This window comes from Ochotona princeps, chromosome 22, assembly GCF_030435755.1.
Source record: "Ochotona princeps isolate mOchPri1 chromosome 22, mOchPri1.hap1, whole genome shotgun sequence".
Classification (NCBI taxonomy): Eukaryota; Metazoa; Chordata; class Mammalia; order Lagomorpha; family Ochotonidae; genus Ochotona; species Ochotona princeps.
The window spans coordinates 359,538-387,494 of record NC_080853.1 but is presented as its reverse complement, the minus strand read 5'-3'; the positions used below and the strand labels follow the sequence as shown (position 1 = coordinate 387,494).

The window sequence follows — 27,957 nt, the reverse complement described above, 5'->3', positions numbered from 1 at the left end:
AGTCAGGGCGAGGGACACAAGGGCTGGCTGGTCAGTGAGGGCAAAGCTGCTGCACCCTCTGGGTTGGCATTGGTAGGCTCAGGTCTGCCCTCCCCATACCCTACTCCTGGCCCCATAGTGCCACCTCATCTACTCTTGCTGAGTGTGCCCTGGGCCCTCACCTTCGCAGGCAGGGTGGCCACAGCTGCCCCGGGTGCCCTGCTGTAGACAGTTCCTGTCTTGCAAGGGTCCCCAGGGCAGCGCCAGGCAGGGTAGCCAGGGGCCCAGCGGCCTCATTTCCTGGGCCCTGCCCAGCCCATGTCGCCGAACGGACCCTCGCCAGTGGCCGAGCGGGGTGGCGGCCCACAGGGCGTGCAGAGGTCTGAATCCGTGTCCGACTCGCCCTCAGCGATGTAGGGGCGCACACGGGCCCGGGGCGCCACGGCCGCACAGCAGCTGGTGAGGGCGTCCAGGTTCTCCTTGGACTGGGAGATGCTGAAGCCACTGAAAGAACGCTCCAGCTCCTCATGGTCGACAGACGGGATGGAGATGGACGTGTCGCTGTCCCGTAGCCCCGCCTCCGGCCGACTGCCTGGTGCTTCCTCGGGCCTCAGGAACTCGGTGCTGGCCCTGTGGCCACCGTAGGCTGACAACGACCGCTCATGGGCCGGGGGTGGTGGGATGCGTACTAGTGAGCCGGGGTCCCCCACTGGGGATGCGCCAGGGCCTGGGCGCTGCCATGAGGAGGAGGTGGGTGGGCCCTGGGCGGGTGGCGCCGAGAAGTTCTTGTGGCCACCAGAGCTGGTGGAGCGCACGACCTTGATGACACAGCCGTGCCGGTCTGCCTGCTGCCGGCTGTCCTCGGGGCTGTGATAGGGCGGCGCCGGCTCCGGCTCCTTGGCCCCGAAGTAGGCCTCCGTCTCAGTTGGGGGAATGCCCATCCGCTGTGTGTAGATGCTGACCAGGAAGTCCAGCTTTTTCTCCATGGACAGGACCTGAGGGAGGAGCCAGTGGCCTGCTGGGAGGAGGGGGACCACGGCTGCCCCGGGCCAGTGCTCCCAGGAGCAGAGCCCATATGGGGGTGGAAGCATTGAAGGTGCAGCCGGAGCCTGGGGCTCCAGAGCAGGAACTCACACAGCAGCTTGCCCAGGGACGCAGGCTCCAGGCCACAGCAGCCAGCTCAGAGCCTCAGGGGAGCACGTGGGGCCCGGGGGCTCTCACCTGCTTCTCCACCTTGCCCAGCCGGCCCATCATGCTGGGGTCCTCTGGCAGCTCTGCCTCAGCAGGGCCCTTGGCACGCTCCTTGTCGGTAATGGCCGGGCCCCGGCCCACGATCTGGTCCACTCTGCCAGGAAGAGACAGCCCCCTGTGTGAGCTCGGGTAGGTGTGGCTGGGCCTTGCCCTTATCCCCAGGCCCAGCCTGAGCCCCCGGGCCAGCAGGTATCAGGAGGCAGACGGCAGTTCCCACCCTGCTCCAACACCCCAGGGTCCCATTCCCTGTCCCTATCTGCTCCGCTCAGGGTCCAGCACCCTAGGAGGGGTCAAGCGAGAACACCCACCCGGGCCATCCACCCTCACCTCCTCAATCACCGGGGCCCACAGAGGCCCGGTGGGGGGTGTCAGGAGCACAGGGAGTACCACACCCTGCTCAGCCCATCCCGGGCTGCACAGGGGCGCCTCGGGCCCGGAGCTCAGTGCCGGCAGCAGACAGAAGCAGGGCAGTGAGAACAGGTTCCATGCGGGATAAGGCTGGGAGGCAGGGACACGGGGCAGCACAGGGGACCGCAGCGCACAGATCAGAGGGGTGAGACAGTGGGGCCGAGGTCACATGTCCACACACATGCGTGGGTGTGTTCACAGGGCGTGCTTGAGTGGAGTGTCCATGGGTGTGCCTATGTGCCATGTTGATGTCTGTGCAGAGGGCCTCTGTGTGTGCAGGTTCAGAATTGAGCTGAGTTCATCTGAGATGAGGCTGCAGTTCCCCAGCACCCCGAGCACAAAGGCGGGCTCCTTCAGCCCAGCGCCCTCAGGCTGAGCCACACTCACCGCGTGCGCCCTGGCCGCCTTCTGTCTGGGCAGGTGGGGGGTGCTCCCTCTCTTCTGGGGGGCTCGGAGGAGGGGTTCAGGCCAGCGCCAGATGGGTGCAGCCCGCCATGCTGTGCTGGGCTCATGCTGCCACATGCATGGGGTGCCCCTGGCTCCAGGCAGACGCCAGTGGCACACAGAGGAACTGGGGCTCCTGGCTACCAAGTGTCCACGCAGCCCAGGCACAGGGGTCCAGCGCCTTCACCCCTGCCACATGACGGGCACCGGCTGGCCACTCAGCTGCTCCTGGGGCTGGGGAGGGTCCTTCCAGGAGCCTGTACCACCTCCCGCCTTTGGCCTTGAGAGTTGGGGAGAGTCTGCAGGGCCTGCCTGGCCTGTTTTACAGGACTCTCCTGGCCATGGCTGGAACATGGACAATCCCTGCCTGCGTCCAGCTGGGCAGTGGCTTCATGGGCAGGCACCTGGCCTGGGAAGTCAGAACCGCCCCCTCCCTCCTGTACCCAGGCCTGATGACCTCATGTGAGGACGCCTGACAGAGTGCAGGGCAGGGGTCCTGCCACAGCAGCACTCCACGCAGGAAGGTGTGTGGCCAAGCGTGGGTCCATGTGGCATCGGGCGTGGGCAGCATCACCTGAGTGGGGCAGGGAGATCTCGCAGCCAGATCCCAGGGGACAGACCCTCAGGCTGCCTGGCAGGAGACCCCACCCTGCTGGCCCCATGTCCCTGGGAGCACACGGTGCTGCATCATGTGGCCTGGGCGAAGGGCTGTCCACTCCACAGACAGGCGGCAGGCGCCGGAGTCCTGACCTAGGTGAGAACTGGGGTGACTCTCGCGGAGGGGCCGTGGGTCCTTTGCTGGGGTACTTCTTGTGCCGGGGAGTTGAAGGGGGTGGGGGGCCCACAATCATATCTATCCTGGCAGAGTAGACAAGAGAGAGACACCAGCACACGCATCGTACAACAGCCGCCCACAGCCGCTGGCAGCTTGGCCCGCAGGGCTGGCACCGCGCTCGGCTCAGCTGCCGACACTCCTGCAGGCGGGAGCCCGGCCCCGGACAGGGCCCTGGGGGGTGGGGCTGGGGCGGTCGCTTTGCTTCCAGACAGAAAGGGTAGAGGAGGGAGAACGGAGGATGGGACAGGAGATCCTGGTGACAGAAACAGCTGTTGTGAGAGACACGGCCACAGACATGAGTCAGGGTGCGGGACATGCTGGTGAGCACGCACCCACACGGCAACGCACGCATGTGTACACACACCCACACCCCACACATATGGCATACACAACGCACACATATGGACAGCACGTAGTCACTGCTGGGGTGGTGCCAAGCCCTGGCCCCTTGCCAAGCAGGTACTAAAGGCCGGAGGGACTATCCTACAGTACCCACAGCGTCCCTGACGAGGGCCCATGCACATAATGGGACACAGCTCCTCAAAGTGCCACCAACACACACACATGCACACACTCATGTCTGTGAGCGTGTGTGCCCATGTGGAGGCATGCATTGTGCTTGAGGTGTGCAGTATGCCAAGGTCCTGGTCTGTGTGTATGCAACCCACACGTATCTCATCTCCCGGCTGAGGTCCTCGTCTGTGCACGCACACACACACACGTATCTCATCTGGCCGAGGTCCTCGTCTGTGCACACACATATCACGTCTCCCGGCCGAGCGGACCGTGGCAGAGCTGGTGAGCTGTAGCTTCTCCTCGGGTAGCCCCCACGCCCTGGACCAGGGGCACTGGGGATGGGAGGAGCCCAGTCCGTGTGGCTTTGTCTTACAACAATTCCATTCCCAACACGCATGTGCACACCTACAGCACAGTCACACGCCTGCACGTGTGCCCATGTGTGCACTCACACAGGCCTGCCACAGTGTGGGTGGGGAGAGAACGGAGAAAGGACAGAAACAGACACGTGTACACACAGAAAGCTGAGAAGCGGACGTGGCGGGCAGCAGAGGGGCGGCTCTTGCCTGGACTGCAGGCTCTTGATGCGGGACAGCATGTCCAGGTGGCCGGCTGAGTACTGCTCAATCACGTCCATTACATCGTATGGCCGCAGGCTCTCCTTGAACTTGCGCTTGGACACCAGGAACCTCATGACGCTGGGGGCGGGGAACGCTGGTGCTGAGGGGCACTGCCGAGCCACAGGCCTGACCCTTTCCCAAGAGCCACGCTCAGTGCCCGGCTGCCCTTGCCTAGCCGCCTCAAGCCCCCCTGTGCCCTGCGGGCCCTGGATGTTCCCCAAGCCTTACCACACAGCACGGATGCTGACTTTGAGGCCGGGGGTCAGGTCCTCGGCCACAAACTCGCAAGTACAGCTCTTGTTGTCCTCCACGGCGTCCTCTCCCGGGAGGCTGGCCTCTGGGCAGAAGGGGACAGAGCTTGTGAGCAAAGCCATGGTCCCCTCCATGGGGAGGCTGGCCTCTGGGTTCCTGTGAGCGCAGCCACGGTCCCCTCCCTGGGTGCCACCTCCAGCATGTCCCGCCTTCCTGTAGTTCTGCCCTTGTGACCAGGCTGCCGCTGCAGCCCCCAGAGGTGCAGGCCAGAGCAGGTGTCATACAACAGGAGGGGACCCGTGCATGCACGTACATTCACCCACACATAGCGCTGACATGTAGGCTGGACACAGGTGGGCACTGTGGGCAGCATCAGAAGCCAGAGCATGTCCGTGTGGGCAACAGGTCAGTCCCGGCTGCTCCACGCCCCACCCAGCTTCCTGCTAGTGGCCTGGGAGTGGCAGAGGAGGAATGCTTGGGCCTGCACCCACAGTGAGTCCTGGATGGAGTTTCTGCCTTCAGCCTGCCTCAGCCCCAGCGGTTGCCACCATTTGTGGAGTGAACCAATGATTTTAAAAATTCCTCTATCTGTCTCTCTCTGTAGCTTATCTTTCAAATACTTAAAATTTTTTAAATAAAACAAACAGCCTTGATCACGTGACTGGAGTCCACGTCCCCCCCGTGGCTGGAGCCCGTGCCCCCCGTGGCTGGAGCCCGTGTCCCCCTGTGGCTGGAGCCCACGTCCCCTGTGGCTGGAGCCCACTTCCCCCTGTGGCTAGAGCCTGTGTCCCCCCGTGGCTGCAGTTCCTGTCTCCCCAACCCTACCCCAAACCTGGCCACACGCACCTTCTGAGTTCTGCCGAGAAGCGGCGCCCTTGATACGGAAGGCCTGGCGGGCACGGCTGCGGTCCCCGAAACTCCAGCTCTTGGGCACCTTGCTGGGACTGTCCTCCAGGCTCTGGCCAGCACTGGGGGAGCGTCGGACACTCTGGGCCTGGGGGGACCCCTTGCCCTTGGTCGCCACGCCGCGGGGGCTGGAGAAGACACGGTCCTTCAGGCTCACCTTCTGGCTGCTCCAGCAGGACCATCGGACAGAGAGAGAGAAAGACAGCCAGGGGTCACTCGGCACGTGTGCGGACGGCAGGGAAGCAGGGGACACAGAGCCTTCCTTTCTGGGCAGCCATGGCTTGCGCCTCCCTAGCCTCTGCCTCAAACTGCAAGCCGGAGGCCTGCGTGGAGGCGTCGGCATCCTGAGAATCCAACATTGTGGCAGCCAAGGCGCTGCACACAGAGGGGACCCTAGCAGGAAGCCTCGGTCCCAGGCTATTTGGTCACCATGGAGACAGTTCTGGCAGCAGCTGTGGAGTGGAACCCACAGCCTCCTACCTCCACTGCCCTCGTGGGTGGGGAGTTTGCTCACGCAGTCACGGGACTTGTGGGTTAGTTTCTGAGGGGGGCAACGGTAGGTATGACCACAACCTGGCCTCAGCCCTGCCCAGCAGCCACTGCCAGGGAGGCAGGCCAGTAGAGGGCACAGGGATGACTGCCCACCACTGGGCCTGGTCTACCCAGTGTCCCACAGGCACCCGGGGCAGAGGTAGGGGCAGCAGCTGCACCTGCTGAAGCCTTTTAGGGGGCAGGGACCAGGATGCCCAGTCCAGATAAGCTTCAGTTCCTCCCCAAGGGAGATGCCCCTCTGCGTGCCATGCCAGGCTACAGGTGGTTTCGCCTCTCCTGAGGGCTCTCCCTTGCCCCAAAGCCCAGCCCAAGACACTCCTGGCCACAGGGAACACAGACTGTGTCCCCCTGCTCATCTGTGCCCATGGGCAGGTGCAGCAAAGGGCCAGAGCCCCTCCCCGTGCAAGCTTGGCTGATACAGCTCCCGACACAGTGGGCAGGCAAAGGCTGTGGTGGCGTGGCTGAGTCCAAACTCACTGAGCCACTGGGATGCACAGGGCTGGGGGGTGGGGCACTCATGAAATCCCGTCCTGGCCAGAGAGCACTGTGGCCTCCTGCGGCTGGCTGCTCTCACCTCTATCAGAAGCCCAACCCAGCTAGGGCCAAGGCCCTCGCCACGATCACCCAGGGTTACCCGACAGCGCTGCCGCCTGGGGCTCAGCTTTGGACCTGAAGGGGACGTAGAGCTAGAGCAGGGGCATATGGCCAAGCCTGGACACGCGCCTCCATCTCCAGGTCCCCCTCTGGCCATCATCACCTGCAGGTGGGTTCGCTCCCCGTGAGCCAAGGGCAGAGTAAATGCAGGGGGCTCTGACCAGGCAGATACCTCAGAGTGGGAGGGGTGGGAGTGAGGTCCCCAGTGGAAGCCCAGGGAGCAGCAGCGCCAGCAGGGCAGCTAAGCCTGGAGCCACGCTGGACAGGGAGAGGGACCCAGGCTCATCTGAATTCCCTGGGCCCAGCAGCTCTGGACCAGCGGGGGATGGACAGAGGGCACTCAGGGACAGCCAAGGAGCAGGAGGTCTCCCCCAACCCCACTGGCCCTAAAAAAGGCAACAGGCTAGGCGAGTGGCCTCGGCCTCCAGGAAGGCAACTGTGTTGGCCATGGCTGGCCTCAGCCACTTGGTGTCTGACGTGAGGCCCTGTCACCTGAGCCACAGGTCAGCCAGGGCTGGAAGAGCAGTGGGGAGGTGCTAGGGAGCCCTGGGCCGCTCCTGGAGGCTGATGCAGCATAGAGGACAGCACCCTGGGTCCACATCTCGGGAAGGGCCCCTGCAGGATGTTCTTGACAGACACACTGGGGAGGGGGCTGGCCTGCAGGGTGCTCCTGTTAGACATGCTGGGGAGAGGCTCAGCACCCCCATCGAGGGCCTCAGTTTATGCAGGAGGCAGCAGTCACCTCCCCCGAGAGGCTAGGACCAGGAGCTTGGGGACCCCCAGCTTGGGGAGCAGACCCCAGGGTGTCCTGGGAAAGTTCAGTTAGCAGTGCCCCTGACACCCTAAAACTTCTTCCTGCATATTTTTAAGTAAAACCTGAAAACAAAAAGTGGCCCAGTTAGACTGGGTTAGGAGTCCCATGTCCCTGCTTCCTCCCAGGAGGGCCTCCCAACAAGGGGCTCCCCACCCCACATGGCCCTGGATCATGCCCCCAGAAGACCCCAGGTGCCCACTCTGCACTGACTGGCCCCTTGGACCAAGTTCTCAGAAGCCTCTCCAGGCAGGCAAAGGTATGCGCCCCCCCTTGACCAACTGGCTCCTGGTTTCCACATGGCCACAGGCCCCCAGTGCCTGCCACAACAATGTCCCCCAAGAAGTGCCTCCTGGCGGCCCCAGCTGGTGACCTGACTGACCATGTAGTCTGGGATGGCGCCTGTGCCTCATGGGGTACCAAGGACCCCAATCAGTGTAGACCAATGCTGCAGAACCACTGGGACCAAAGACTGCCCCGCAGGGCAGGGAATGGAAAGCGGAGATCAGCTGGAAACCACATAGTCAAGGACACGGCCTAAGCACACAGGCCCAACCCCACGAGCCGGCTAGGGCAAGGTGTGTCCCGTATCAGGGCCAGCAGGGGTCTCCGTGGCAGAATGGGAGATCCTGGTGTCCACACCAGCTGCCCACTCAGACCTCACAGGCAGGAGTCTCAGGGGCCCTGGAGCACTACTGCCTTGCCCCAGTGTTGGATGGCAGCTACCCTCCTCAGGCAGCCTGCCTGCAGCAGCCACCATGGACAGAACCACTTCCTGTGGACCTGCCATGCTACTGCAGCAAGTGCTGTGACTGTCCACGGAGGACGGAGACCCCCCCACACACCACCAGCCTCCAGCAGCAGTGGGCAGAAGCTGTCCTCACCTGAGGGCAAGGCCCTGCCTAGGTGGGCAGGGTGTGGGGAGACATGGGCAGGCAAGAGAGACAGGAGTGGGGGCCCTGGAACATACCGGAGCGTGGGGCCGAGGGTCCTCACCTGTGGTTCTGCTTCGGGGTCAGCCTCTCATCCCCAAAGACAGAGCAGACGGGAGAGCAGCCCAAGAAGGGCAGCAACAGGGATTAAAAGCACTTGGGGGTGGGGAGGGCAGTAAGAGTTTCCAGATTTAGGGGAGGGGCAGGATAGAGAGAGAGAGAGAGGGAGAGAGAGAGAGAGAGAGAGGCTGAGAGAAGCTCGTCGGAGGGGCAACTCCGGCAACGGAGACCACAGGAGCCAGGGCAGGACGTGGGAGAGCAGACGTCTCTGCCCCGTAGGCCGCCGGGATCTCGTGGGCTTCCAGCCACCCGGACAGTGTCATGAGAGAGGACAGCCCCCGCTCCATCTCACCCTGACAGGCACCCTCCAGCCAGGGCCACACTGGGCTCTGGGTCAGCCTCTAGGAGTCTGGAGCCCAACTCCTCAGCTTGAGGCACTGGCCACCGCCTGCTGCTGCAAGGCTGGAGTGGGGGCCCTGTTCCCACGCCCAAGCAGCCTGAGCAGCCCTGAAGCCCCTCCACCTAGGAAGGCACAGGAAGCCCGGCTCTGGGATGCAAGGTCTGCGACTTGCTCTGGCTTCTCTGTCCACTGCAGAAAGCAGCAGCTCTCACGTGCACGTGGCCCACCAGGGCTGGCCTAGGGTCCCATGCAGGAGGCCAGACTCTGAGCACAGTGGGAGCAGGGGGGAACCCCAGACATGGTCAGCACCTGAACAGCATCAGGATGGGCAGAAAGGGGCTTCCCCACCCTTCCCAGGGCAGAACCCAGAAACTATCCCCAAGATGCTCCGTGCTGAGCAAGCACACAGCCTATGTGGGGCTGCAGGACAAGCCCGGCCCCTCCCATCCTGCCCACTCCTGTGCTGCCACACATAAGGGGTCTACCCAGCTTGGCCGCATGCAGGAAGAACTACAGCAGAAATTCCTACACCAGCAAGTGGAAGGATGCGTCATGGACACATGAGGGAGAGACCAGAATTCCCCAGGGCACATATCAAAGAGCTGCCTAGCGAATCCGAAGAAAAAGGGGAGGAACATGGGAGCCATTTGATATGAGAGCAGATGTACTCGCAGGAGAGCGTGAGGACCTGGCAGGTGCACACCCACGGGAGAGCGTGAGGACCTGGCAGGTGCACAATCATGGGGAGAGCGTGAGGACCTGGCAGGTGTACACCCACGGGAGAGCGTGAGGACCTGGCAGGTGTGTACACCCACGGGAGAGCGTGAGGACCTGGCAGGTGCACACTCATGGGGAGAGCGTGAGGACCAGGCAGGTGCACACTCACGGGAGAGCGTGAGGACCTGGCAGGTGCACACTCATGGGGAGAGCGTGAGGACCTGGCCGGTGCACACCCACGGGAGAGCGTGAGGACCTGGCAGGTGTACACCCACGGGAGAGCGTGAGGACCTGGCAGGTGCACACTCATGGGGAGAGCGTGAGGACCTGGCCGGTGCACACCCACGGGAGAGCGTGAGGACCTGGCAGGTGCACACCCACGGGAGATCGTGAGGACCTGGCAGGTGTACACCCACGGGAGAGCGTGAGGACCTGGCAGGTGCACACCCACGGGAGAGCGTGAGGACCTGGCCGGTGCACACCCACGGGAGAGCGTGAGGACCTGGCAGGTGCACACTCATGGGGAGAGCGTGAGGACCTGGCAGGTGTACACCCACGGGAGAGTGTGAGGACCTGGCAGGTGCACACTCATGGGGAGAGCGTGAGGACCTGGCAGGTGCACACCCACTGGAGAGCGTGAGGACCTGGCAGGTGTACACCCACGGGACAGCGTGAGGACCTGGCTGGTGCACACTCATGGGGAGAGCGTGAGGACCTGGCAGGTGCACACCCACGGGAGAGCGTGAGGACCTGGCAGGTGTACACCCACGGGAGAGCGTGAGGACCTGGCAGGTGTACACCCACAGGAGAGCGTGAGGACCTGGCAGGTGCACACCCACGGGAGAGTGTGAGGACCTGGCAGGTGCACACTCATGAGGAGAGCGTGAGGACCTGGCAGGTGCACACTCATGGGAGAGCGTGAGGACCTGGCCGGTGTACACCCACGGGACAGCGTGAGGACCTGGCAGGTGCACACTCATGGGGAGAGCGTGAGGACCTGGCAGGTGCACACTCATGGGGAGAGCGTGAGGACCTGGCCGGTGTACACCCATGGGGAGAGCGTGAGGACCTGGCAGGTGCACACTCATGGGGCGAGCGTGAGGACCTGGCCGGTGCACACCCACGGGAGAGCGTGAGGACCTGGCAGGTGTACACCCACGGGAGAGCGTGAGGACCTGGCAGGTGTACACCCACAGGAGAGCGTGAGGACCTGGCAGGTGCACACTCACGGGGAGAGCGTGAGGACCTGGCAGGTGCACACCCATGGGAGAGTGTGAGGACCTGGCAGGTGCACACTCATGGGGAGAGCGTGAGGACCTGGCCGGTGTACACCCACGAGAGAGCGTGAGGACCTGGCAGGTGCACACTCATGGGGAGAGCGTGAGGACCTGGCAGGTGCACACTCATGGGGAGAGCGTGAGGACCTGGCAGGTGCACACCCACGGGAGAGCGTGAGGACCTGGCAGGTGCACACCCACGGGAGATCGTGAGGACCTGGCAGGTGTACACCCACAGGAGAGCGTGAGGACCTGGCAGGTGTACACCCACGGGAGAGCGTGAGGACCTGGCAGGTGCACATTCATGGGGAGAGCGTGAGGACCTGGCAGGTGCACACTCATGGGGAGAGCGTGAGGACCTGGCAGGTGTACACCCACGGGAGAGCGTGAGGACCTGGCAGGTGCACACTCCCACCCAGGCCCAGCCAAAGTCCACATCCTTTGCACACACACAGACGGACGCTCTTCCTCAGCACAGGCAGCAGGCGGTAGCGGGGCACTGACCTTGCCGTTGGCTCCGGCTGAGGCTCCTTCCTTCAAACAGAAGTGACAGGATGTCATCTCTGGCTCTGCTCCCACCAAGGGTGCCCCCACAAGACCCTCTACTTGCCCCCCACATGGCCCGCGGGCAGCAGAATATCCAAGTACCCACCCGTGTGCAGCCTGCGGCAACCATGAAAACTCAGTGAGCCGGTTAGGGGCCTCAGTTGAAGGGATCCCTGTGTGGCCTTGGAGGCCAGAGGTCTGGGCCCCATGTAGTACCCTGCTCTTTGTATCCCCTTGAAGTCAAAGTCACAGGTTTGGGCCTGGTGTGCAAGCTTAGTGGAGAAAGTGCTCGCCTTGAACACACCAGGATCCCACAAAGGCACTAGTTCTAATCCCAGCTGCTCCACTTCCCATCCAGCTCCCTCCTTGTGGCCTGGGAAAGCAGTCAAGAACGGCCCAAAACCTTGGGACCCTGCACCTACATGGGAGACCCAGAAGATAACTCTGGGTTCCTGGCTTTGGATTGGCTCAGCTCTGGCCATTGTGGCCACCTGGGGAGTGAATCAGCTGACAGAAGATCTTCCTCTCTGTCTCTCCTCCTATTTGTATATCTGAATTTCTAACAAAAATAAAATAAATCCAATAAATAAATAAATAAATGTATCTTTAAAAAAATGTCACAGGTTCCAGACTGGGAGCTCTCTTACAGAGGCTGGAGGACCACTGACCTTAGCCAAGCCAGCTGCTGGTTGCGACTCTGCCTCCGCTTGTCCAATGTGCCCGCGTGTGTCCATGCGTCTGCCCGTGTGCCCATGTGTGCTCATGGTCATGCATGCATTCATGTCTATCTGCCATGTGCCCACATGTGCTTGTGTGTGTCTGTGTGTGCCCTCTTAGGCCTGCACTGCCCACCTCGGGTCAGATTCCGTAGCAAAGCAGAATGGCAGGAACCACCACCCCACGGACAGGATGTTGGTGCTGAGCCTGCAGGAGCCCCTGGCGGCCCTACTCTACCCCTCCTGGCCCCTCCACCCACGACTCCCGGAGAGGAGGCCCTGAGAGGCAGTGGCAGCAGACCCCCCCAGCCCAGGGGCCGCTGACCTGAAGGTGAGCCCAGACTTGCTCTTGAGGTTCCTCAGCAGCTCCAGCTGGTTGAGTGGCGGAATCAGCCTGCACAAGAGGAGGTGCCATCAACACCCACCAGGCGTGCCTCGGCCCTGCCAAAAGTGTCCACCAGCCAGCCCCAGGGGCACCTCGGCCCTGCACCCAGCGTCCACCAGCCAGCCCCCAGAGCACTTTTGCCCAGCCCTAGAGTGCACCAGCCAACCCCTGGGGCACCTCAGCCTGCCCCCAGTGACTCCCAGGCAGCCCCCGGGCACCTCAGCTTGCCCCCCAGTGACCCCCAGCCAGCCCCCAGGGCGCCTCAGCCCTGCCCCAACGTCCACCTCACAACTGGGAATGGGGCCTGGCTGGATGCCACAGCTATCACCCCTCACCCTTGCTGGAGTCACCCCCTCTTCTGCCCCAGGGCAGCCAGAGACAATAGCAGGTAGTGGTGCCGAGGCAGCCACAAGGGGTGCCCACCACTTCCACGGTCTCCGACTCCCCTTGCAGAACAGGCCCCGGGCTCCCTACACCCAGGCAGCCTAGGTGAATGCCCAGTGCACCTCCCCCTGCACTGCGGCCCCAGGCCTGGCTTGGCCCCCTCTCGGGGTACTATGTCCTTCAGGCTGCCATGCCTCTGTCCCCGCCTCCCAAAGATCCTGCCCCGACAACTGCCAGCCCCCACTGTCCTCTGGGTGCCCTGGGCCCCAGCCCCCTGCTCACTGAGCAGCCCCTGAAAGACGGGCCTTAGCATGGAGTTGCCTGCCCCTGCCCACCACACTATTTTCCCCCTGCCCCCATCGCCCCAGGGGCCAGGCAGGAGCAGGGCAGCCAGTTAGTCAGCTAGTGCTGGGGTGTCGGTCCGATGGCGCCTGGCCCCTCGCAACCCCGCCACCACAAACACACACACACACAGGCGGGTTAGAGCATCCATGCCTGGCCACTCACGGCAACAGGGACAGTCACGGAGCCAGACAGGGTCAGATGGGTCAGGCGGGGTCAGATGGGTCAGGCGGGGTGGGGCCGGGACAGCTCAAGGTCAGATGGAGACCAGAGGGGACAGTCACTAGAGACAGAGGGACAGAGCACAAGGCCTTGGCAGGGCCTGACACAGCTTAGTTATCTCTGGCTCGTCCTGGATGCCAAGGGAAGTTGTGTGGATGCTGGGCCCGACAATGGCACTGGCTGGAGCCTGAGTCTGGAGGAGGGTGGGGCCTGGGGTGAGGAAGGTACAGCCTCCCCGGGTCACCTTCAACCTCTTGGGGGAGTTTAGGGGTGATGGAGAGGGCAGGTCCATGTCCCAGCATACTGCCCATTAGGGGGCTGCAGGAGGCTCACAGGGCCAGCCAAGCCCAGGGTGCCCAGGGAGCGGCCCAGGGCAGCTCTGTCCCAGCACAGTGCCCACGAGGGGGCTGCAGGCGGCTGGACAGGGCCAACCAAGCCCAGGGTGCCTGGGAAGCGGCCCAGGGACTCCATCCCAGCACAGTGCCCACGAGGGGGCCGTAGGAGGCTGGACAGGGCCAACCAAGTCCAGGGTGCCAGGGGAGGGGCCCAGGGGCAGCTCTGTCCCACTCTGAACCAAGTCCCAGCTGGGCCTGACGGTGGCCCTAGGCACAGCAAACACCATGGGCAGGGTAGGACAACGCAGGGAGCAGGCAGGGGGACACACGACCTGGGTCAAGGGCACAAGGGAACAGGAAGCGCAGGAGGGGGCTGGGAGAACACGGAGCACAGAGCGGCCAGCCGGCCACACAGCTCCTACCTGGAGGCGCCGTAGGTCTGAGTTTGCGAGCTTTGAGGGTTCACACAGGGAGGGGCAGGAGCCAAGGAAATGGGTCAAAAGGAAGAGGGCAAGAGTGAAGGGCAGTGGGGGTAACAGAACAGAGAATTAACACAGTGCCCAGGGCCTGGCAGACAGACACAGGCCAGGGCTGGCCGTGAGGCACCAGCAACAGCGGGGCGGGGTGGGACTCAGATGACCCCACTTGCTCTCCTGAGGCAGCCTCCCCGACTCAGAGCCGGGGCAAAGCCTCACAAGGGCCTCTTCCCAACCCCAGCAGACAAACCCCCTGCCTTGTGGGGGGCTCTGCCTGCACCCCCAGGGAGGGGCAGACTCCCAGTCCTGGATCCATGGGACGGCCACAGGCTCCGCCCTGTGTTCACAGATGGCCTGGGGGCAGGACCTGTGAGCAGCAGGCCCACGGCCAGGACTGTGGGGGCACAGGTAACTAGAGAGGGGCAGAGGAAAAGGACCCTGAGATGAGCCCCCAGCTCCCTCTTGGAATGAGAACTGTTCAAAGGAAAAAGTCAACCTCGGTCAGACACTGCAGATGCCAGCATACCTGTACATGGGCACGGCCACTGTGCGCTCATAGTACTGCCAGGTAGAGTGCAGGTCGGTGCGTGACAGGTTGGTGGCATAGAACCTCCAGGCCGACTGTAGGGGAGACCAGGTGAGAACTGCCTGCCCACCAAGAGCCTCTAGCCCAGAGACCACCCAGCACTGGACTCACCCCACAGGGCCTCTGCCCAGGGCTCTCCCCCAGAGGCCTCCCAGCCCAGGGCTCACCCCCAGGGGCCTCTGCCCAGGGCTCTCCCCCAGAGGCCTCCCAGCCCAGGGCTCACCCCCAGGCCTCTGCCCAGGGCTCTCCCCCAGGGGCCTGTGCCCAGGGCTCACCCCCAGGGGCCTCCCAGCCCAGGGCTTACCCCCATGGCCTCTGCCCAGGGCTTACCCCACAGGGCTTCAGCTCAGGGCTCACCCCACAGGGCCTCTGCCCAGGGCTCTCCCCCAGAGACCTCTGCCCAGGGCTCTCCCCCAGGGGCCTCCCAGCCCAGGGCTCACCCCACAGGGCCTCCCAGCACAGGGCTCACCCCACAGGGCCTTTGCCCAGGGCTCACCCCCAGGGGCCTCCCAGCTCAGGGCTCACCCCCAGGGGCTTCTGCCCAGGTCTCTCCTCCAGGGGCCTCCCAGTCCAGGGCTCTCTCCCATGGCCTCTGCCCAGGGCTCACCCACAAGGCCTCCCAGCCCAGGGCTCACCCCCAGGGGCGTCCCAGCATAGGGCTCACCCCCAAGGCCTCCCAGCCCAGGGCTCACCCCCATGGCCTCCCAATACTGGACTCAGCCCCAGGAGCCTCCCAGTACAGGTCTCACCCCCAGGGCCTCCCAGCCCAGAGCTTACCCCCAAGGCCTCCCAGCCCAGGGCTCACCCCCAGGGGCCTCCCAGCCCAGGGCTTACCCCCAGGGGCTTCCCAGCACAGGGCTCTCCCCCAAGGCCTCCCAGCCCAGGGCTCACCCCTATGGCCTCCCAACACTGGACTCACCCCCAGGAGCCTCCCAGCACAGGGCTCACCCCTATGGCCTCCCAACACTGGACTCACCCCCAGGGGCCTCTGCCCAGGGCTCACCCACAGGGCCACCCAGCCCTCACCCTTGCTGGCAGCCCTGGACAGACCTACGGGAAATCCCCTGCTTTACGGCGGGTGTAGGCAAGCCTGCCCCTCCTGCCCTGCAGCAGTCTGCACTCCAGTCCCACTTGGGCCTGGGACATCCTGCAGGCCTGAGGGGAGGGAGGCCCCCAGACCCAGAGGGTCAGCAGGAGTGGTGGGAAGGGGCAGGCCTAATGTCCTTGCACCCTGGCCCCTGAGGCAAACCCTGCCCTGGGCAGCTGACAGGCATGGTGAGCCAGGGCAGCAGCCTTCCTCACACAGCCAGCGCTGTGGTTTCACTGGTGACACCCCACGTACGCAGCGGTTCATGTCCCAACTGCCCCACTGCCCGTCTAGCTCCCTGCTAACAGCCTGGGAAAGCAGCAGAGGACGGCCTGAGAGCTTGGGCCCTGGAACCTGCTGGAGAACCTGCAGGAGACTCCTGGGTTCTCCCTGGCCCAGCCCCAGCCATTGTGGCCATCTGGGGAGTGAATGAATGGATGGAAGATCTAGTTTGGCTTTCATATAAACAGATCATGAAAAATAAACAAACAAAACAGTTGCTTGGAGCACAGGCCGGTTCCACTCCAGCAGTGGGGCAGGGGTGGCCAGCGCAAGTCCTGGCGGCTCGAGGAGGACTAGCACCCCTGCACCCCCCAGGCAGGAGTGAGTGGCTGGCTGGGCTGGACACCACCTAGGCCCCGCTCCCACCTCCCTGGGCACAGCACCAGCCAGCTCACCTGAATCAGGCCAGCTGCTGGATTCCGCCTCTTCTCAAAGTGCTTCTGCCGATGCTGCTCCTGCACCTTCAGGGCAAAGCCAGATCCCAGGATACCCTGCGAGGGAGCAGGGTCAGCCCAGGCCACGTGCCCGCCCAGCCTCTGAGCAGAAGGGCTGTTCATGCCAGGGTCTGTGGTCTGAAACCTGGAGGCCCTGGAAGCCACAGCCCCACACAAGCCCCCATCCAGTGACCAACAAATTTCAGCAGGATGATGGGCCTGGGCACTGGGCCAGGAGGTGACTATTCCCAAAGGCCACCAGCCCCTGCCCTGGCTCTGCGGAGGCTGGATACCGCAGAAGCCCACAGTGGAGATGGCCAGGGCAGCCGAGTAGCCCCACCCATAATGGGGGGAAACTTGGGACTCACCGCAGGCAGCGCAAAAAAGGAGACGCCGATGAGGGTGAAGGTGGCAGCTAACAGCCTCCCATTCCAGGTCTGGGGGTACTTGTCCCCGTAGCCAATGGTGGTCAGCGTGATCTGGGGACAGCACAAGCCGATGCCACCAGGTGCTGGGACAGAGGGCCCCTCCCCATACTGGCCCATGTGGGGCCCCAGGACACCAGGGTCAGTGCTGGCTGCCTTCCCCCACATCCCCACCCCTGTGTGTGAGGGGGTCACTGTGAGGGCCCCAGGAGCACAGGACACAGGAAGGAGAAGCAATGGGGGACTCCTGATCCTTTGCTGAGGTCACCCAAGGAGCTCGGGTCCTGGAGGGTGGAGGTGGGGGCAGGCTGGAAACAGTGGGCAGCCAGTGGCAGTGGACAGGAGGTTAAAGAGGAGGGGAAGGAAGGGCCATCCCCCTGAGGTCCATAGGAGGCCCTGAGGCACCTGGAGGGGTGGCCAGGCCACAGGCTGACTGAGGGGGCCTGGTGTGGGGCACAGTGTGTGGGGACAGGTCTCCAGGACCTGACACTGGGGATGGGAGGAGAGAGGGAAGTTTGGGGCTGCCCTCTACCCCAGAGGCCCTGACCACTAGAACTACAGGTACCAGTCAGGACAAGTGTACAGAAGGCTCCAGAATGGGTCAAGTACCCAGGCCACCTGCCCAAATCCCTTCTTAACCAAGTGTGTCTGAGGGTGCAGCACACTGCCTCGCTCCCCAAAACCTCAACGGCAACAAGGTGGGGGCAGGGGAGACAAATGCGGATGCGGTCGGGGACACAGCCCAGCGCCCACAGCGCCCACAGTGCCCGCTTCAGAGCTGTTTTCCCAGAAAGCAGCAGTGTCAGTGGCCCAACCTCAGCCATGAGACACACTGAGTCCAGGAAGACCCCCGGGGCGGAAGAGGGGTAGTGGGTACAGGGCTTGGCAGGGGGGCCAACAGCATGTGGACAGCAAGGCTCCCGACCATCGGATGCCCGCAGCTGTTGTCTCCGGAAGGACAGACCGGCCAGGCCAAGGACCATGGCCACAGGACCCCCCAGGACAGTGATTATGCCCGCCCGTGCCCACCTCAGGGCACGAGATCCACGCAGGTTTGACCAGGGTGGGGCCTCCATGTCCCTGGCTGACCACTGAGCAGCTGGGTCCAGCGTGGGATCTGCCCTCTGATCTCTGCCCCCTCTGGCAGGGAACAGAAGATCCTTCTTAAGACCCTGAACGGGCCACTGCAGGGGAAGGAGCTGGGTGGGGCTGGGCTGTGCTGGGAGCAGCTGCCCCTGGGCTACCCAAGAAGCTGTGGGACCCTGGGTGGGGGCCAGGATGGGGGCCTGGGAGCCACAGGGAAGGGGCTGGCAGCCCTCCCTCCCCTGTCCCCCCTGCGTGGCCAGGAAGATGCCCCACAGAGTTCCCCTCCCCTCTTGTAGCTGGGCGGCAGGTGTTGTGGCCATGGGCAGCCAGCAGGGATCCCAGGGGACAGAGCAGGTGGTGTTGGGAGGGGACACAGCAGGAGTGGGGGACTCACCAGGCCCCACCAGAGCGCGTCAGCGTAGGTATCAAAGTGGTCGTTCTCACCCTTCTCTGCCAGATACACCAGGAAGGAGGCCAGGATGAGACAGAGGAAGCCAATGTACCAGGCCGTGACCAGCTCCTGTGGGCAGCGGGCAGCGGGCAGCGTCACCAACCCCGGCAGTGGGCCAGCGTGAGGCTCAGCCCCAAGGACCCTCCAGGCACAGCTCTGACATGGGCGGCCGCCAGAGCTGCACCCCAACATGCACAGCGTTCAGAGATGAAGGGCGAGCCCCACCTCCTCCCCATCCCAAGCAGGAACAGGGAAAGGGGCTGAGCCCACCCAGGAGGGCCTCAGCACAGCTCAACATGGTGGGGTCTCGCCCGTAATACAGGACGCATGGCCCCAGCCCATTTCACCAGGCACAACCCCAGACCCCAGCCCACCAGGCCCCCCACAGCCCCCAGCACACCAGGCCCCCACAGCCCCCGGCCCACCAGGCCCCCACAGTCCTACCCCACCAGGCCCCCACAGCCCTACCCCACCAGGCCCCGACAGCCCCAGCCCACCAGGCCCCCATAGCCCTACCCCACCAGGCCCCCACAGCCCCCATCCTACCAGGCCCCCACAGCCCCACACCACAGCCCCCAGCCCACCAGGCCCCCACAGCCCCCAGCCCACCAGGCCCCCCACAGCCCCCATCCCACCAGGCCCCCACAGCCCTACCCCACCAGGCCCCCACAGCCCCCATCCCACCAGGCCCCATAGCCCCACCACACAACCTCACACCACAGCCCCATCCCACCAGGCCCCCACAGCCCCACCCCACCAGGCCCCCACAGCCCTCAGCCCACCAGGCCCCCACAGCCCCCAGCCCACCAGGCCCCCCACAGCCCCCAGCCTACCAGGCCCCCATAGCCCTACCCCACCAGGCCCCCAGACCCCAGCACACCAGGCCCCCACAGCCCCCAGCCCACCATACCCCGACAGCCCCCAGCCCACCAGGCCCCCATAGCCCTACCCCACCAGGCCCCCACAGCCCCCATCCCACCAGGCCCCCACAGCCCCACACCACAGCCCTCAGCCCACCAGGCCCCCACAGCCCCCAGCCCAACAAGCCCCCAAATTGCTCGCTTACCTTGCTGTGGGCATAAACCACAGAGCCCAGCAGCTTCCAAGTGCCGCCCCTTCGGTCCATGCGAATCATGCGCAGGATCTGCAGGAACCGCAGGCTGCGCAGCGCTGAAGTGGCGAAGACGTTGCCCTGGGAGCCCGCGGCCAGCACCGCAATGGAGGCGATGAGCACCATGATGTCTGCGGACAGGTACGTGGTGTCTGCAGGGACCGACCTGGCCTGCTTCCCACGCCTCGCCCACCAAGGCCGCCCCTGCCCGCCCAGCCCTGCCCACCCTGGACGGCCCCGCCCCCGCAGCAGCCCCGCCCCCACCCAGGCCACGCCCATCCGGACGGCCCACCCACCTATAGCAAGCCCCGCCCTCCAACAAGGCCCCGCCCACCCCGTGGCCAGCCCCGCCCGGACGGCCACGCCCCTGATGGCCACGCCCCCGCTGCCGCTCACCAATCACACAAAATGGCTTCCGGGCGAACTTGAGCCGCCCCCTCCAGCCGCGGTAGCGGCAGCAGCAGCCGGCGGCCCAGATCCGCACGAAGTACTCCACGCCGAACACCACGATGGTCACGATCTCCTGCAGACACAGTGCAGCTGACGCAGCGGCTACGGGCCTGGGGACGGGGCCACAGCGCAGGAGGACTCTGCCGGGCACTGCTCAGCCGCCAGCCACCCCAAGGCCCTACTGCCTGCAGCCCTGGCCCTGCCCTCTCCGATCCGGCCAGGGGCGCGGCCTCCCGGTGGCCAGCAGCACCGAGTCACACCCCTGTAGATGGGGAGCACCCCCGTCACGCAGCCGCACCCCTGGCTTCCACCTGTGCAGGGCGCCCAGGGCTGTGGCCCAAGGGCGCCTGAAGAGAACCCGCGGGTGGGCAGGGCAGCGCCAGACCCACCAGGACGTGGAGAGCTGGAGGGCGGGCTGTGGGTGACACCTCTGGGAGGAGGGTCGGGTGGGTTGGAGCTGCCAGTCTGCGAGGGGGCCAAGCGGGGTGGGGAGGCCCTGGGCACTCACTAGGATGTAGAGGGCGCCCTCGGAGCTCTTCTCGTATTCCTTGATGGTGGAGAACACGGACAGCACCAGGCAGGAGAACACCAGCAGGAACCTGGGAAGATGCAGGTGTGACAAGTTGCAGGCAGAGGTGCCCACAGCCAAGGGGTCGCCAGCCCACTGAGGGGCACGGTCTGAGCAGCCCAGGTGGGTGGAGCAGACCCTGGCCACTGCGTCACAGGACACGCCCCAGCAGAGCGGGCTGCCCACGGATGTTCGCTTTGTCCACATGTCTGCCCTCACGAACCTGGGTCCTGACCCAGGTAGGAGAACGTGGCAGCCATGTACTTAGTGGGAAGCTACTGGGGACAGGTGAAAGGTCCCACCAAAGATGGGCACACCCCATCCTCACTGCACACAGTAGGTCTTCAGGGAGCCCCATGCTGACTGCACACAGTAGGTCCTCAGGGAGCCCCACCATCACTGCACACAGTAGGTCCTCAGGGAGCCCCATCATCACTACACACAGTAGGTCTTCAGGGAGCCCCATGCTGACAGCACACAATGGGTACTCAGGGAGCCCCGTCTTCACTGCACACAGTAGGTCCTCAGGGCCTCCTGTCTGTAGCAATCATTCCGTCTCCCCCCTTTTTGTGGGTTGCCCCCGTGCTCCCTCACATCTGACTGAAGGGTTGATCTGGGATTCCTGCAGGCACATGGTCCCGAGAGCGGCCGGGGAATCCACAGGACAGAGCCAGCACACAGTGACCTTCAGGGAAGTCGGCCGTGGCGGAGGCCGGCACAGCCTCGGGGCCTGGGGCCAGGCATGGCAGCAGTCCCCAAGCCTCCTGCTGAGCCCCACAGGGTCCCCCCTGGCCCGGCGGGCATCCAGCACTGCCGCCAGGAACCCCAGGCTGGGGGCAGCTCCTGGGGCAACACAGTGGCCGACTCTTCCGGCTCCCAGGGTCCCAGTCAAGGGCAGTGGTGTTGGCAGTGTCCGCCACAGACTCAACACTGCAGGGAAATGGTCGCATTTCAAACTGCAATTAATTTCCTTTTCTCGCGGTTAATTTATTCAATTAGCAGAGCCTATGCCTCTGGCTGCAACTCTCACACCGCAGCCAGGGCCCTGGAGGCCCGGGCAGTGGGCGGTCCCAGGGCAGGACATGAGGAGAGCACCAGACCTTGGCTTGGTCAGTGGACAGGTAATCCCAGCAGGCCTCCTGGAGGAGGTGAACACAGGGCCAGATCCTGCAGGGGCTGGTGAATGGTGAAGGAGAGAGAGGCAGCAGACCACAGGCCCCTGGGGCCAGGCCCTGCTCTGTTCAACCCCTGCCAGATCAGGCATCTCAGAATAGTCTGGAAACCCTGGAGGCAGGGCACACATGACTGTGACCCAGGGCTCCATGGCCCCTTCTGGGGGGTCACGGGGACAGAGACTGAAACATTCTGGAAGGTGTAAGCCAGTGCAGGTAGGCACTGGGGTTGGGAATTCTAGGCTCCTTCCCCCATTGTGGTGGGGACATGAGGCACAGAGGTGTCTACACCCTGGGCCTCACCAGTGGGGACCCAACCCCCAGGAGAAGCTGTGTGACAAAGGACCGGTCCAGACCCGGCCCCACAGCTGGGGAGCCACCTGGGGACTAAATCAAGGCACAGAGCCATGTGGGTCAGGCCATAGGGCAGTGCCTGCAGCTCCCCCCACCTCCAGCAGGGCCTGAGCATGGCACAGAAGCACAGGACTGCGAGGGGCTGCTGGTGAGGGGACAGGCTCTGCTGCCCGCCCCCAGCCACACCACACTGAAAGCCTTTTCTGCAGCTCCGTCCAGCAAGGGCCAGGCCAGCGGGCCAGTGGAGCTACACACAGCAGTCGGTTGCAGGAGCTTCCCTGGCAGCTGTTGCCAAGGAGACGGGTACAGCTAGCAGCTGGTCCAGGCCCCGGAGAGGGCAGCAGGAACCTGGGTCAGCCCAGCCAGCTCCTGGCTGTTGAGAGCGAGCAGCTGCTGGGATCACCATCTCCCCAACCTAGCCTGCCCCCGTGGGGAGGGTGGTGGTCACTCCACCTGGCAGTAGGTACTGAGGACTCAGTGGGGCTCAGCTCCATGCAGGGACAGGTCCCCTCTCTGACAGGAGGGCGGGGCCCAAGGACGAGCCTTGGGAGGGACTTTTGGGCACGGTGGAGGCAGAAGCAGCCAAGGAACCCTTCAGCAGTCTGCCACAGTTGCCCAGCAGATCTGGGGCTACAGGAGCCCTGGGGGTGCACACTGTGTCTGTCTTGCACTCAGGGACTTCACCCAAGGGACCTACACCCCATCCCTGCCCCCCAACCAGGTCTACCCTGACCTCACCTCCTGGGACAGATGTTGAGCCGGGCTCCAGTGCAGAGGAAGCTGCCTGTTGCATACTGAGATGGGGCGAGCAGGCACGTGTCTCACACAGCCACCTCTGCCCCTGCTGTGACCAACGAGCAGCCCGGGCCAGGCTCCCAGGGGGGCCTCTGCTGTCTTGTCCATTAGGGCCAGCCCCAGCCACGGACTGGAATCTAATTTCGCCAGCTAATGAAGTGCCACGCTGCCAGGACCTGCAGTCACCTCCACCGTGCCAGTGAAGCAGGCGGCGCAGTGCCTGAGCTGTGTTGCCCCTCCGCAGAAGACAGCCCGGTCTAGGGCCACAGCATGGTCCCCCCTCAGCAGGGCAGCCCCTGGGTCCAAGGCTGGGGCCCGGGAAGCCACAGCTTGCAATGCTCCAAGGCCCAGCTGGGCACCTGGGACCTCCAGGGCAGGTCCTGGCCGGCTGAAGCCCTCCCTGCCCCAGCAGCGCTCCAGTCAGCACCCAGGACAGCACCTCTGGCCATGTCTCTTGCACTTAGCACAGTCCCTCAGTAATCCCTGGCCATGAACATCTTATCTGGGCTGCCTGAAGGACCAAGAACCACAGCCAAGCATTCAGGAGACCCCTCGACCAGCTCCGCTGACAGAGGAGGCCTAAGGCTGCCCCATGGCATCTGTCAGCACTTCCCAAACACCAACCCTGCCTCTCAGCCCAGGGTGCCCAGGACCCCTACTGCCCAGGGGCTGAGCTGTGCCTACCTGGGAGCTCCTGCCAGGACCAGGGGCAGTGCTGGGCCCCATCCAGCTCCCCTCCCCAGGCTCGGAAGCCTAGCTCCGGGGAAGCAAGAGTCTCAGCAGCCTCCCACCCATCCACCCCAGCAGCTGGCAGTGTCCTCTGGATGAGATAGGCACAGTGAGCCAGCTCTGCCCCCTGGGTCTGAGGACATGGCCACTCAGGATGCGAGCATTTGCAGGAGGCAGCCTCAGGGTCCTGTGCACCCCGCCACACACACCAGGACATGGCCCCCCGGGTTTCCGTGAGCAGAGCAGAGTCCCTCATGCAGCAATGGACACAGCAGGACCAGGCGCAAAGCAAGCAGTGACCAGGACCATTGCAAAAGGGAGGAGGCCAGGGCAGGGCACATGGAGCGCTTTCACCAAACCGTGTTATAGGTTCTGGAGTTTCACACCTACACGGGTAGGTGTGTCTGTGTGTCCAGGCACACGTGTATGAATGTGTGTCTGTGTCCAGGCACATGGGTGTGAATGTGTGTCTGTGTCCAGGCACATGTGTGTGAACATGTCTCTGTGTGTCCAGGCACATGTGTGTGAACGTGTCTGTGTGTCCAGGCACATGTGTGAACGTGTGTCTATGTGCAGTGCACTGCGTTCTCTGTGTAGGTGCATGCGTGTCTGTGTGTGTGCTGGAGCTGCCATGCAGATCCAGCCATCGCTGGAAGCAGGGAAAAGACATGCCCAGCATCCCTTCAGAATGGGAATCCAGGGTCCCCAGACCATCGTGTGCAGACAGCTCCCTGAGAGCCGAGCCAGGGGCCCCTGGTCTGCAGCGACCCCTGCTGGATGGCAGAAGCTGCTGCGTCCACAACCTCAGCCAAGCCACTGGGTCCAGGGCCTGGGGGTCCGTTTACCAGCAAAGCAACAGGCAGATGCCCAGTGCTGCCCGTAGCAGCCATGGCACAAGCCCTGTGACTGATTGCTGACTGGAATGGCTGACCTCTGCCTGGCCCTGGACTGGAAGCCCTGTGCCTGCACATCTGGGTCTGCTTGCTAGACAGACTCCATGGTGTAACTGGCATGGCGCTGTGGCCACTCCCCAGCAACTCCCCAGCCACGGGGCACAAGGCTTGGCAGCACAAGACCCTCCACCTGCTCTGTCAGCCCAGCCTTGAGAAGTCCCTGCCTCCTGGCACCAACCCTGTTAGAGCATCCCTCCCTGGCCGGGCCTGCACACCAAGACAGACCAAAGCATGAGGCCCGGCACTGGACGGTCCCACCAGGCACAGCCAGACAGGGCAGCACATCCACAGTCCATCCAGTACTCTCCACCATGGCTTCCTCAAGTTCAGATCAACCTGGGCGCTGACAGCCGGCTAGGACCACACAGGCCGCACTCTGCCCCTTGGGATCTGGGGCCACATGGGGAGGACCCATCAGGATGAAGGGGGCCGCAAGCAGGGCCCGGATGCACGCCCTGCCCTTCCTCAGCCTGGCCAGGGCCAGCCCAGGCCCCTGACAGTTGACAGCAGACTTCCCTGGCTCTGTCCAGGCACAGGCCCACACCAGGGATCCCAGGGCAGGCGAGCGGCCCACACTCCTCGGTCTCCTCCCGGACAGCCTGGAGCTCCACCGACCTTACTCCACCCGGGATTCCCCACCAGTCAGACCACAGCAATGTATCTGTGGGCCCAGGACACGACACACACAGAGCAGAATAAATGTGGCGCCCTCTCACTCCTGTCCTGAGACTCAGGCTGGGGGCACTCCGTAGATTGATGCCTTACCAGAACCCTGAGGCATCGGCTGTGGTTATGCATACAACAGGCTCAGCTTGTGCACACAGTTGGCTCCAGTTCCGCACAGTCATCACTGGTCGGGCACAATTGGCTCTGGCTGGGCACAGCTGACTCCGGCCGGCCACAGTTGGCTCTGCCTGGGCACGGTCGGCTCTGCCCAGCACGGCTAGCTCTGGCCGGGCACAGTCGGCTCTGGTCGGGGGCACAGTCGGCTCTGGTCAGGGGCACATTCAGCTCTGGCTGGGCACAGTCGGCGCTGGTAGGGCACAGTTGGCTCTGGTTGGGGGCACAGTCAGCTCTGGCCGGGCACAGTTGGCTCTGGTCGGGGGCACAGGCGGCGCTGGTAGGGCACAGTTGGCTCTGAGCAGGCACAGTCGGCCCTGGTCCCACATGACCAGCTCTGGCTGTGTGCAGTTGGTTGCCGTCGACTCGGTCTGGGACAGGCCCTGCCACACTGCTGCTGCCCCCCGACCCCTGTTGCTCCCAGAGCAGCCGCTGGGCACAGCTGCCCAGACAGAGCTGCCTGTGGCTCACACCCTCTCTGGGAGGGGCTGGTGCAAGCTGTTTCTGTCCAGGTAGCTGTACCCCTACTTGCCTTGTAACCCTCCATCTGGAAAAGCCCTGGAGCAGAGGCCTGTGGCTAGGGTTCGCACTGAGGGCCACCCCAAGAGAGCTCTGTCAGAGTGGCCCCTCCAGGGCCCACCTACTCCTCCCTCTCCAGCCCGCAGCCTCTGAGACACCAGGAGGCGCCCCTCTGCCAGGCCCAAGGACCCCTTCCACATCAGCCTGGCTCCCCAACTCCAGCCAGGAGGTCTCGATGGTCAATTACCACGCCTAGCAAGAGGCAGGACCTGGCATGGAGCTCCTGGTCTGCGCACCTGGGGACAGGCCGGGAGGACAATCCCTCCGGGTGCGGCCCTCCCAGAGCAGCAGGCAGGCCAGCTGTGGCCTGTGGAGACGCCACCGCAGGCTGGGTCCCCAGTCTCCTCCTTGCCCCCACCCGGCCAAGCGGAGGTGAGGCCCACCTGAGGAGGGGGCGGCTCCCCAGAAGACAGGTCCGCCCTGTGCCTGAGCGCTCACACACAGCAGGGAGGGGCGCCACAGGCACAGGGCCAGAACGCCCCTGACCGCCGGGGACCCCAACGCAGAACAGACACACACCCGGCTACTGGACCCGGAAGGCCCATGGGCAGCGCAGGGAGCCAATGGTGGCCCCGGAGGACCGCCTGGCGAGGGGGCCTCGCTCTGCCCCCACAACTCCGAGGGTCCACGCACGCCCGCCCGCCCTGCTCCTGCCCTGGCCTCGGCCCCTGCGCCCTGCACCCCACCATCCCTTATCGCTCTCAGGGTGCCAGCCAGGGGGGCATGCGTTCCCCTCAGCCCGGGGGTTTGTCTGGAGCTGCTCCCATCCCAAAATGCCTCTTCCACACAAAATGGCCGAGCCTGGTGCCGCGTCCCTGGTGGAGCCAGGATGGGGGAGCAGGCGCCCTGGCACTGGGGCCAGAAGCCACTCCAGCGCCGGGCCAGCACCGGGCCTACGGACAGCGCCAGCCGCGCGCCGGGCCAGCAGCTGCCCTCCAGCAGCGGCCGCCCCTGCGGGTCCCGGCGACGGCTGCGAGGGGGCGGGTCAGGCCCGGGACTCCCTCTCCTCGGGCGCGGTCGCACCGGGAAGCTCCCCTTGCCCCGCCACGCATTTCCTCTGCGCGGACCCGGGAGGCCCGGAGGTCGGCGGGGGAAGGTCACTTGGCCTGGGAGGCCCAGCCCGAGGGGGGCTGCGGGGGTGCCGAGCCCACGCAGGGGGGCTCCGCCGCGCTCCCCGCCCCCTCCCCGGCCGGCCCTTTGTTCGGCGCCGCGGCCGTGGGGAGGGGCGTCTCGGCGGAGGAGGGGGTCCCCGCTGCGACCCCCGGGGCAGCCCCCCCGTGGCCCGAGTCCTCCCGGCCGGGGCGCGCCGCGTGCGGAGCCCGCACTCACACGTAGGCGTGGTAGATGAACGCCCAGCCGCGAGGCCGCTCCAGCACGTTGTACAGGAAATTCTGCAGCTTGCGGTAGAAGGCGTTGCGCTTCGGAGGCTTGCCGGCGCCCGCGCCGCCCGCGCGCGGCTTGCTGAGGATGCTGCCGCGCTTGGGCGCCTCGGAGCCGGCGATGAGCAGCGCGCCGTCGCGGGTGGAGTCGGGCGCGCCGGGGTCCAGCCCCACGAAGCCCACCTTGAGCTTCTTGTCCCCGCCGGGGCCGGGGTAGACGCCGCCGTTGCGCGACTTCTGCACCATGGTGGCCGCGGCGCCCGGCGGGCGGCTCAGCGCGGGCGGCGCGCGGGGGGCGGCGCGCGCCCCAGCCCAGGCCCCCGGCCCGGGCGCCGCATGGCCGAGGCGGAGGCGGCGGCGGCTCGGCGCTCCTGCCGGCCCGGGCCGCGCGCGGGGACGCTGCGGCCACCACCGAGCTGGGCCCCGCCTGCGGCTCCGCCCGGCGCCTCGGCCCGCCCCCGTTAACCCCTGCGGCGCCGCGGGCGCGCTCCCCTTTGAGGTGGGCAGGCGGGCGCCCGTGCCCCAGGGGTGCCAGCGTTGTGTGCGACTTGGGACCTGGAGAAGGGGTTCAGGACAGAGTGCGGGATGGAGTGTGGGAAGCAGCCTGCAGCTGGGAGCCTGTCAGGTGGAGGAGGCCCCGAGGGCAAGTGGCCAAA

The 27,957-nt window shown here is 64.9% G+C and overlaps 1 protein-coding gene across 5 annotated transcripts; it reads right to left on the bottom strand.

The window, feature by feature from the left end:
- Nucleotides 1-44: 44 nt before the first annotated feature.
- On the bottom strand, nt 45-27,705 carry KCNQ2 (potassium voltage-gated channel subfamily Q member 2). Of its 5 annotated transcripts, XM_036498192.2 has the most exons (17): nt 27,252-27,701; nt 20,441-20,531; nt 19,879-20,005; nt 19,438-19,613; nt 18,315-18,440; nt 16,778-16,888; nt 16,371-16,466; nt 14,547-14,641; nt 13,967-13,996; nt 12,202-12,270; nt 11,119-11,148; nt 5,152-5,375; nt 4,282-4,390; nt 4,000-4,131; nt 2,833-2,940; nt 1,201-1,324; nt 45-974 (listed from the first exon to the last, which is right to left on the bottom strand). In XM_036498192.2, the coding sequence occupies exons 1-17, from the start codon at nt 27,545-27,547 to the stop codon at nt 273-275; spliced, it is 2,646 nt and encodes an 881-aa protein (XP_036354085.2). In that variant the 5' UTR covers nt 27,548-27,701; the 3' UTR covers nt 45-272. The 5 variants fall into 5 exon arrangements, with proteins under 5 accessions (XP_036354085.2, XP_004586005.2, XP_058535240.1 ...); XM_004585948.2 differs by lacking the exon at nt 2,833-2,940 and having other exon boundaries at nt 27,252-27,705; XM_058679257.1 differs by lacking the exon at nt 13,967-13,996.
- Nucleotides 27,706-27,957: the final 252 nt, after the last annotated feature.

Coding starts and splice junctions, on each gene's coding strand:
- KCNQ2 (XM_036498192.2), bottom strand. CDS start 27,547: ATGGTGCAGAAGTCGCGCAACGGCGGCGTCTACCCCGGCCCCGGCGGG. Junction 1,325..2,832: donor TCACCCCAGTTCTCACCTAG/GTCAGGACTCCG, acceptor TCTTCCTGGCAG/AGTGGACCAGATCGTGGGCC. Junction 975..1,200: donor TGGGCAAGGTGGAGAAGCAG/GTGAGAGCCCCC, acceptor CTCCTCCCTCAG/GTCCTGTCCATGGAGAAAAA.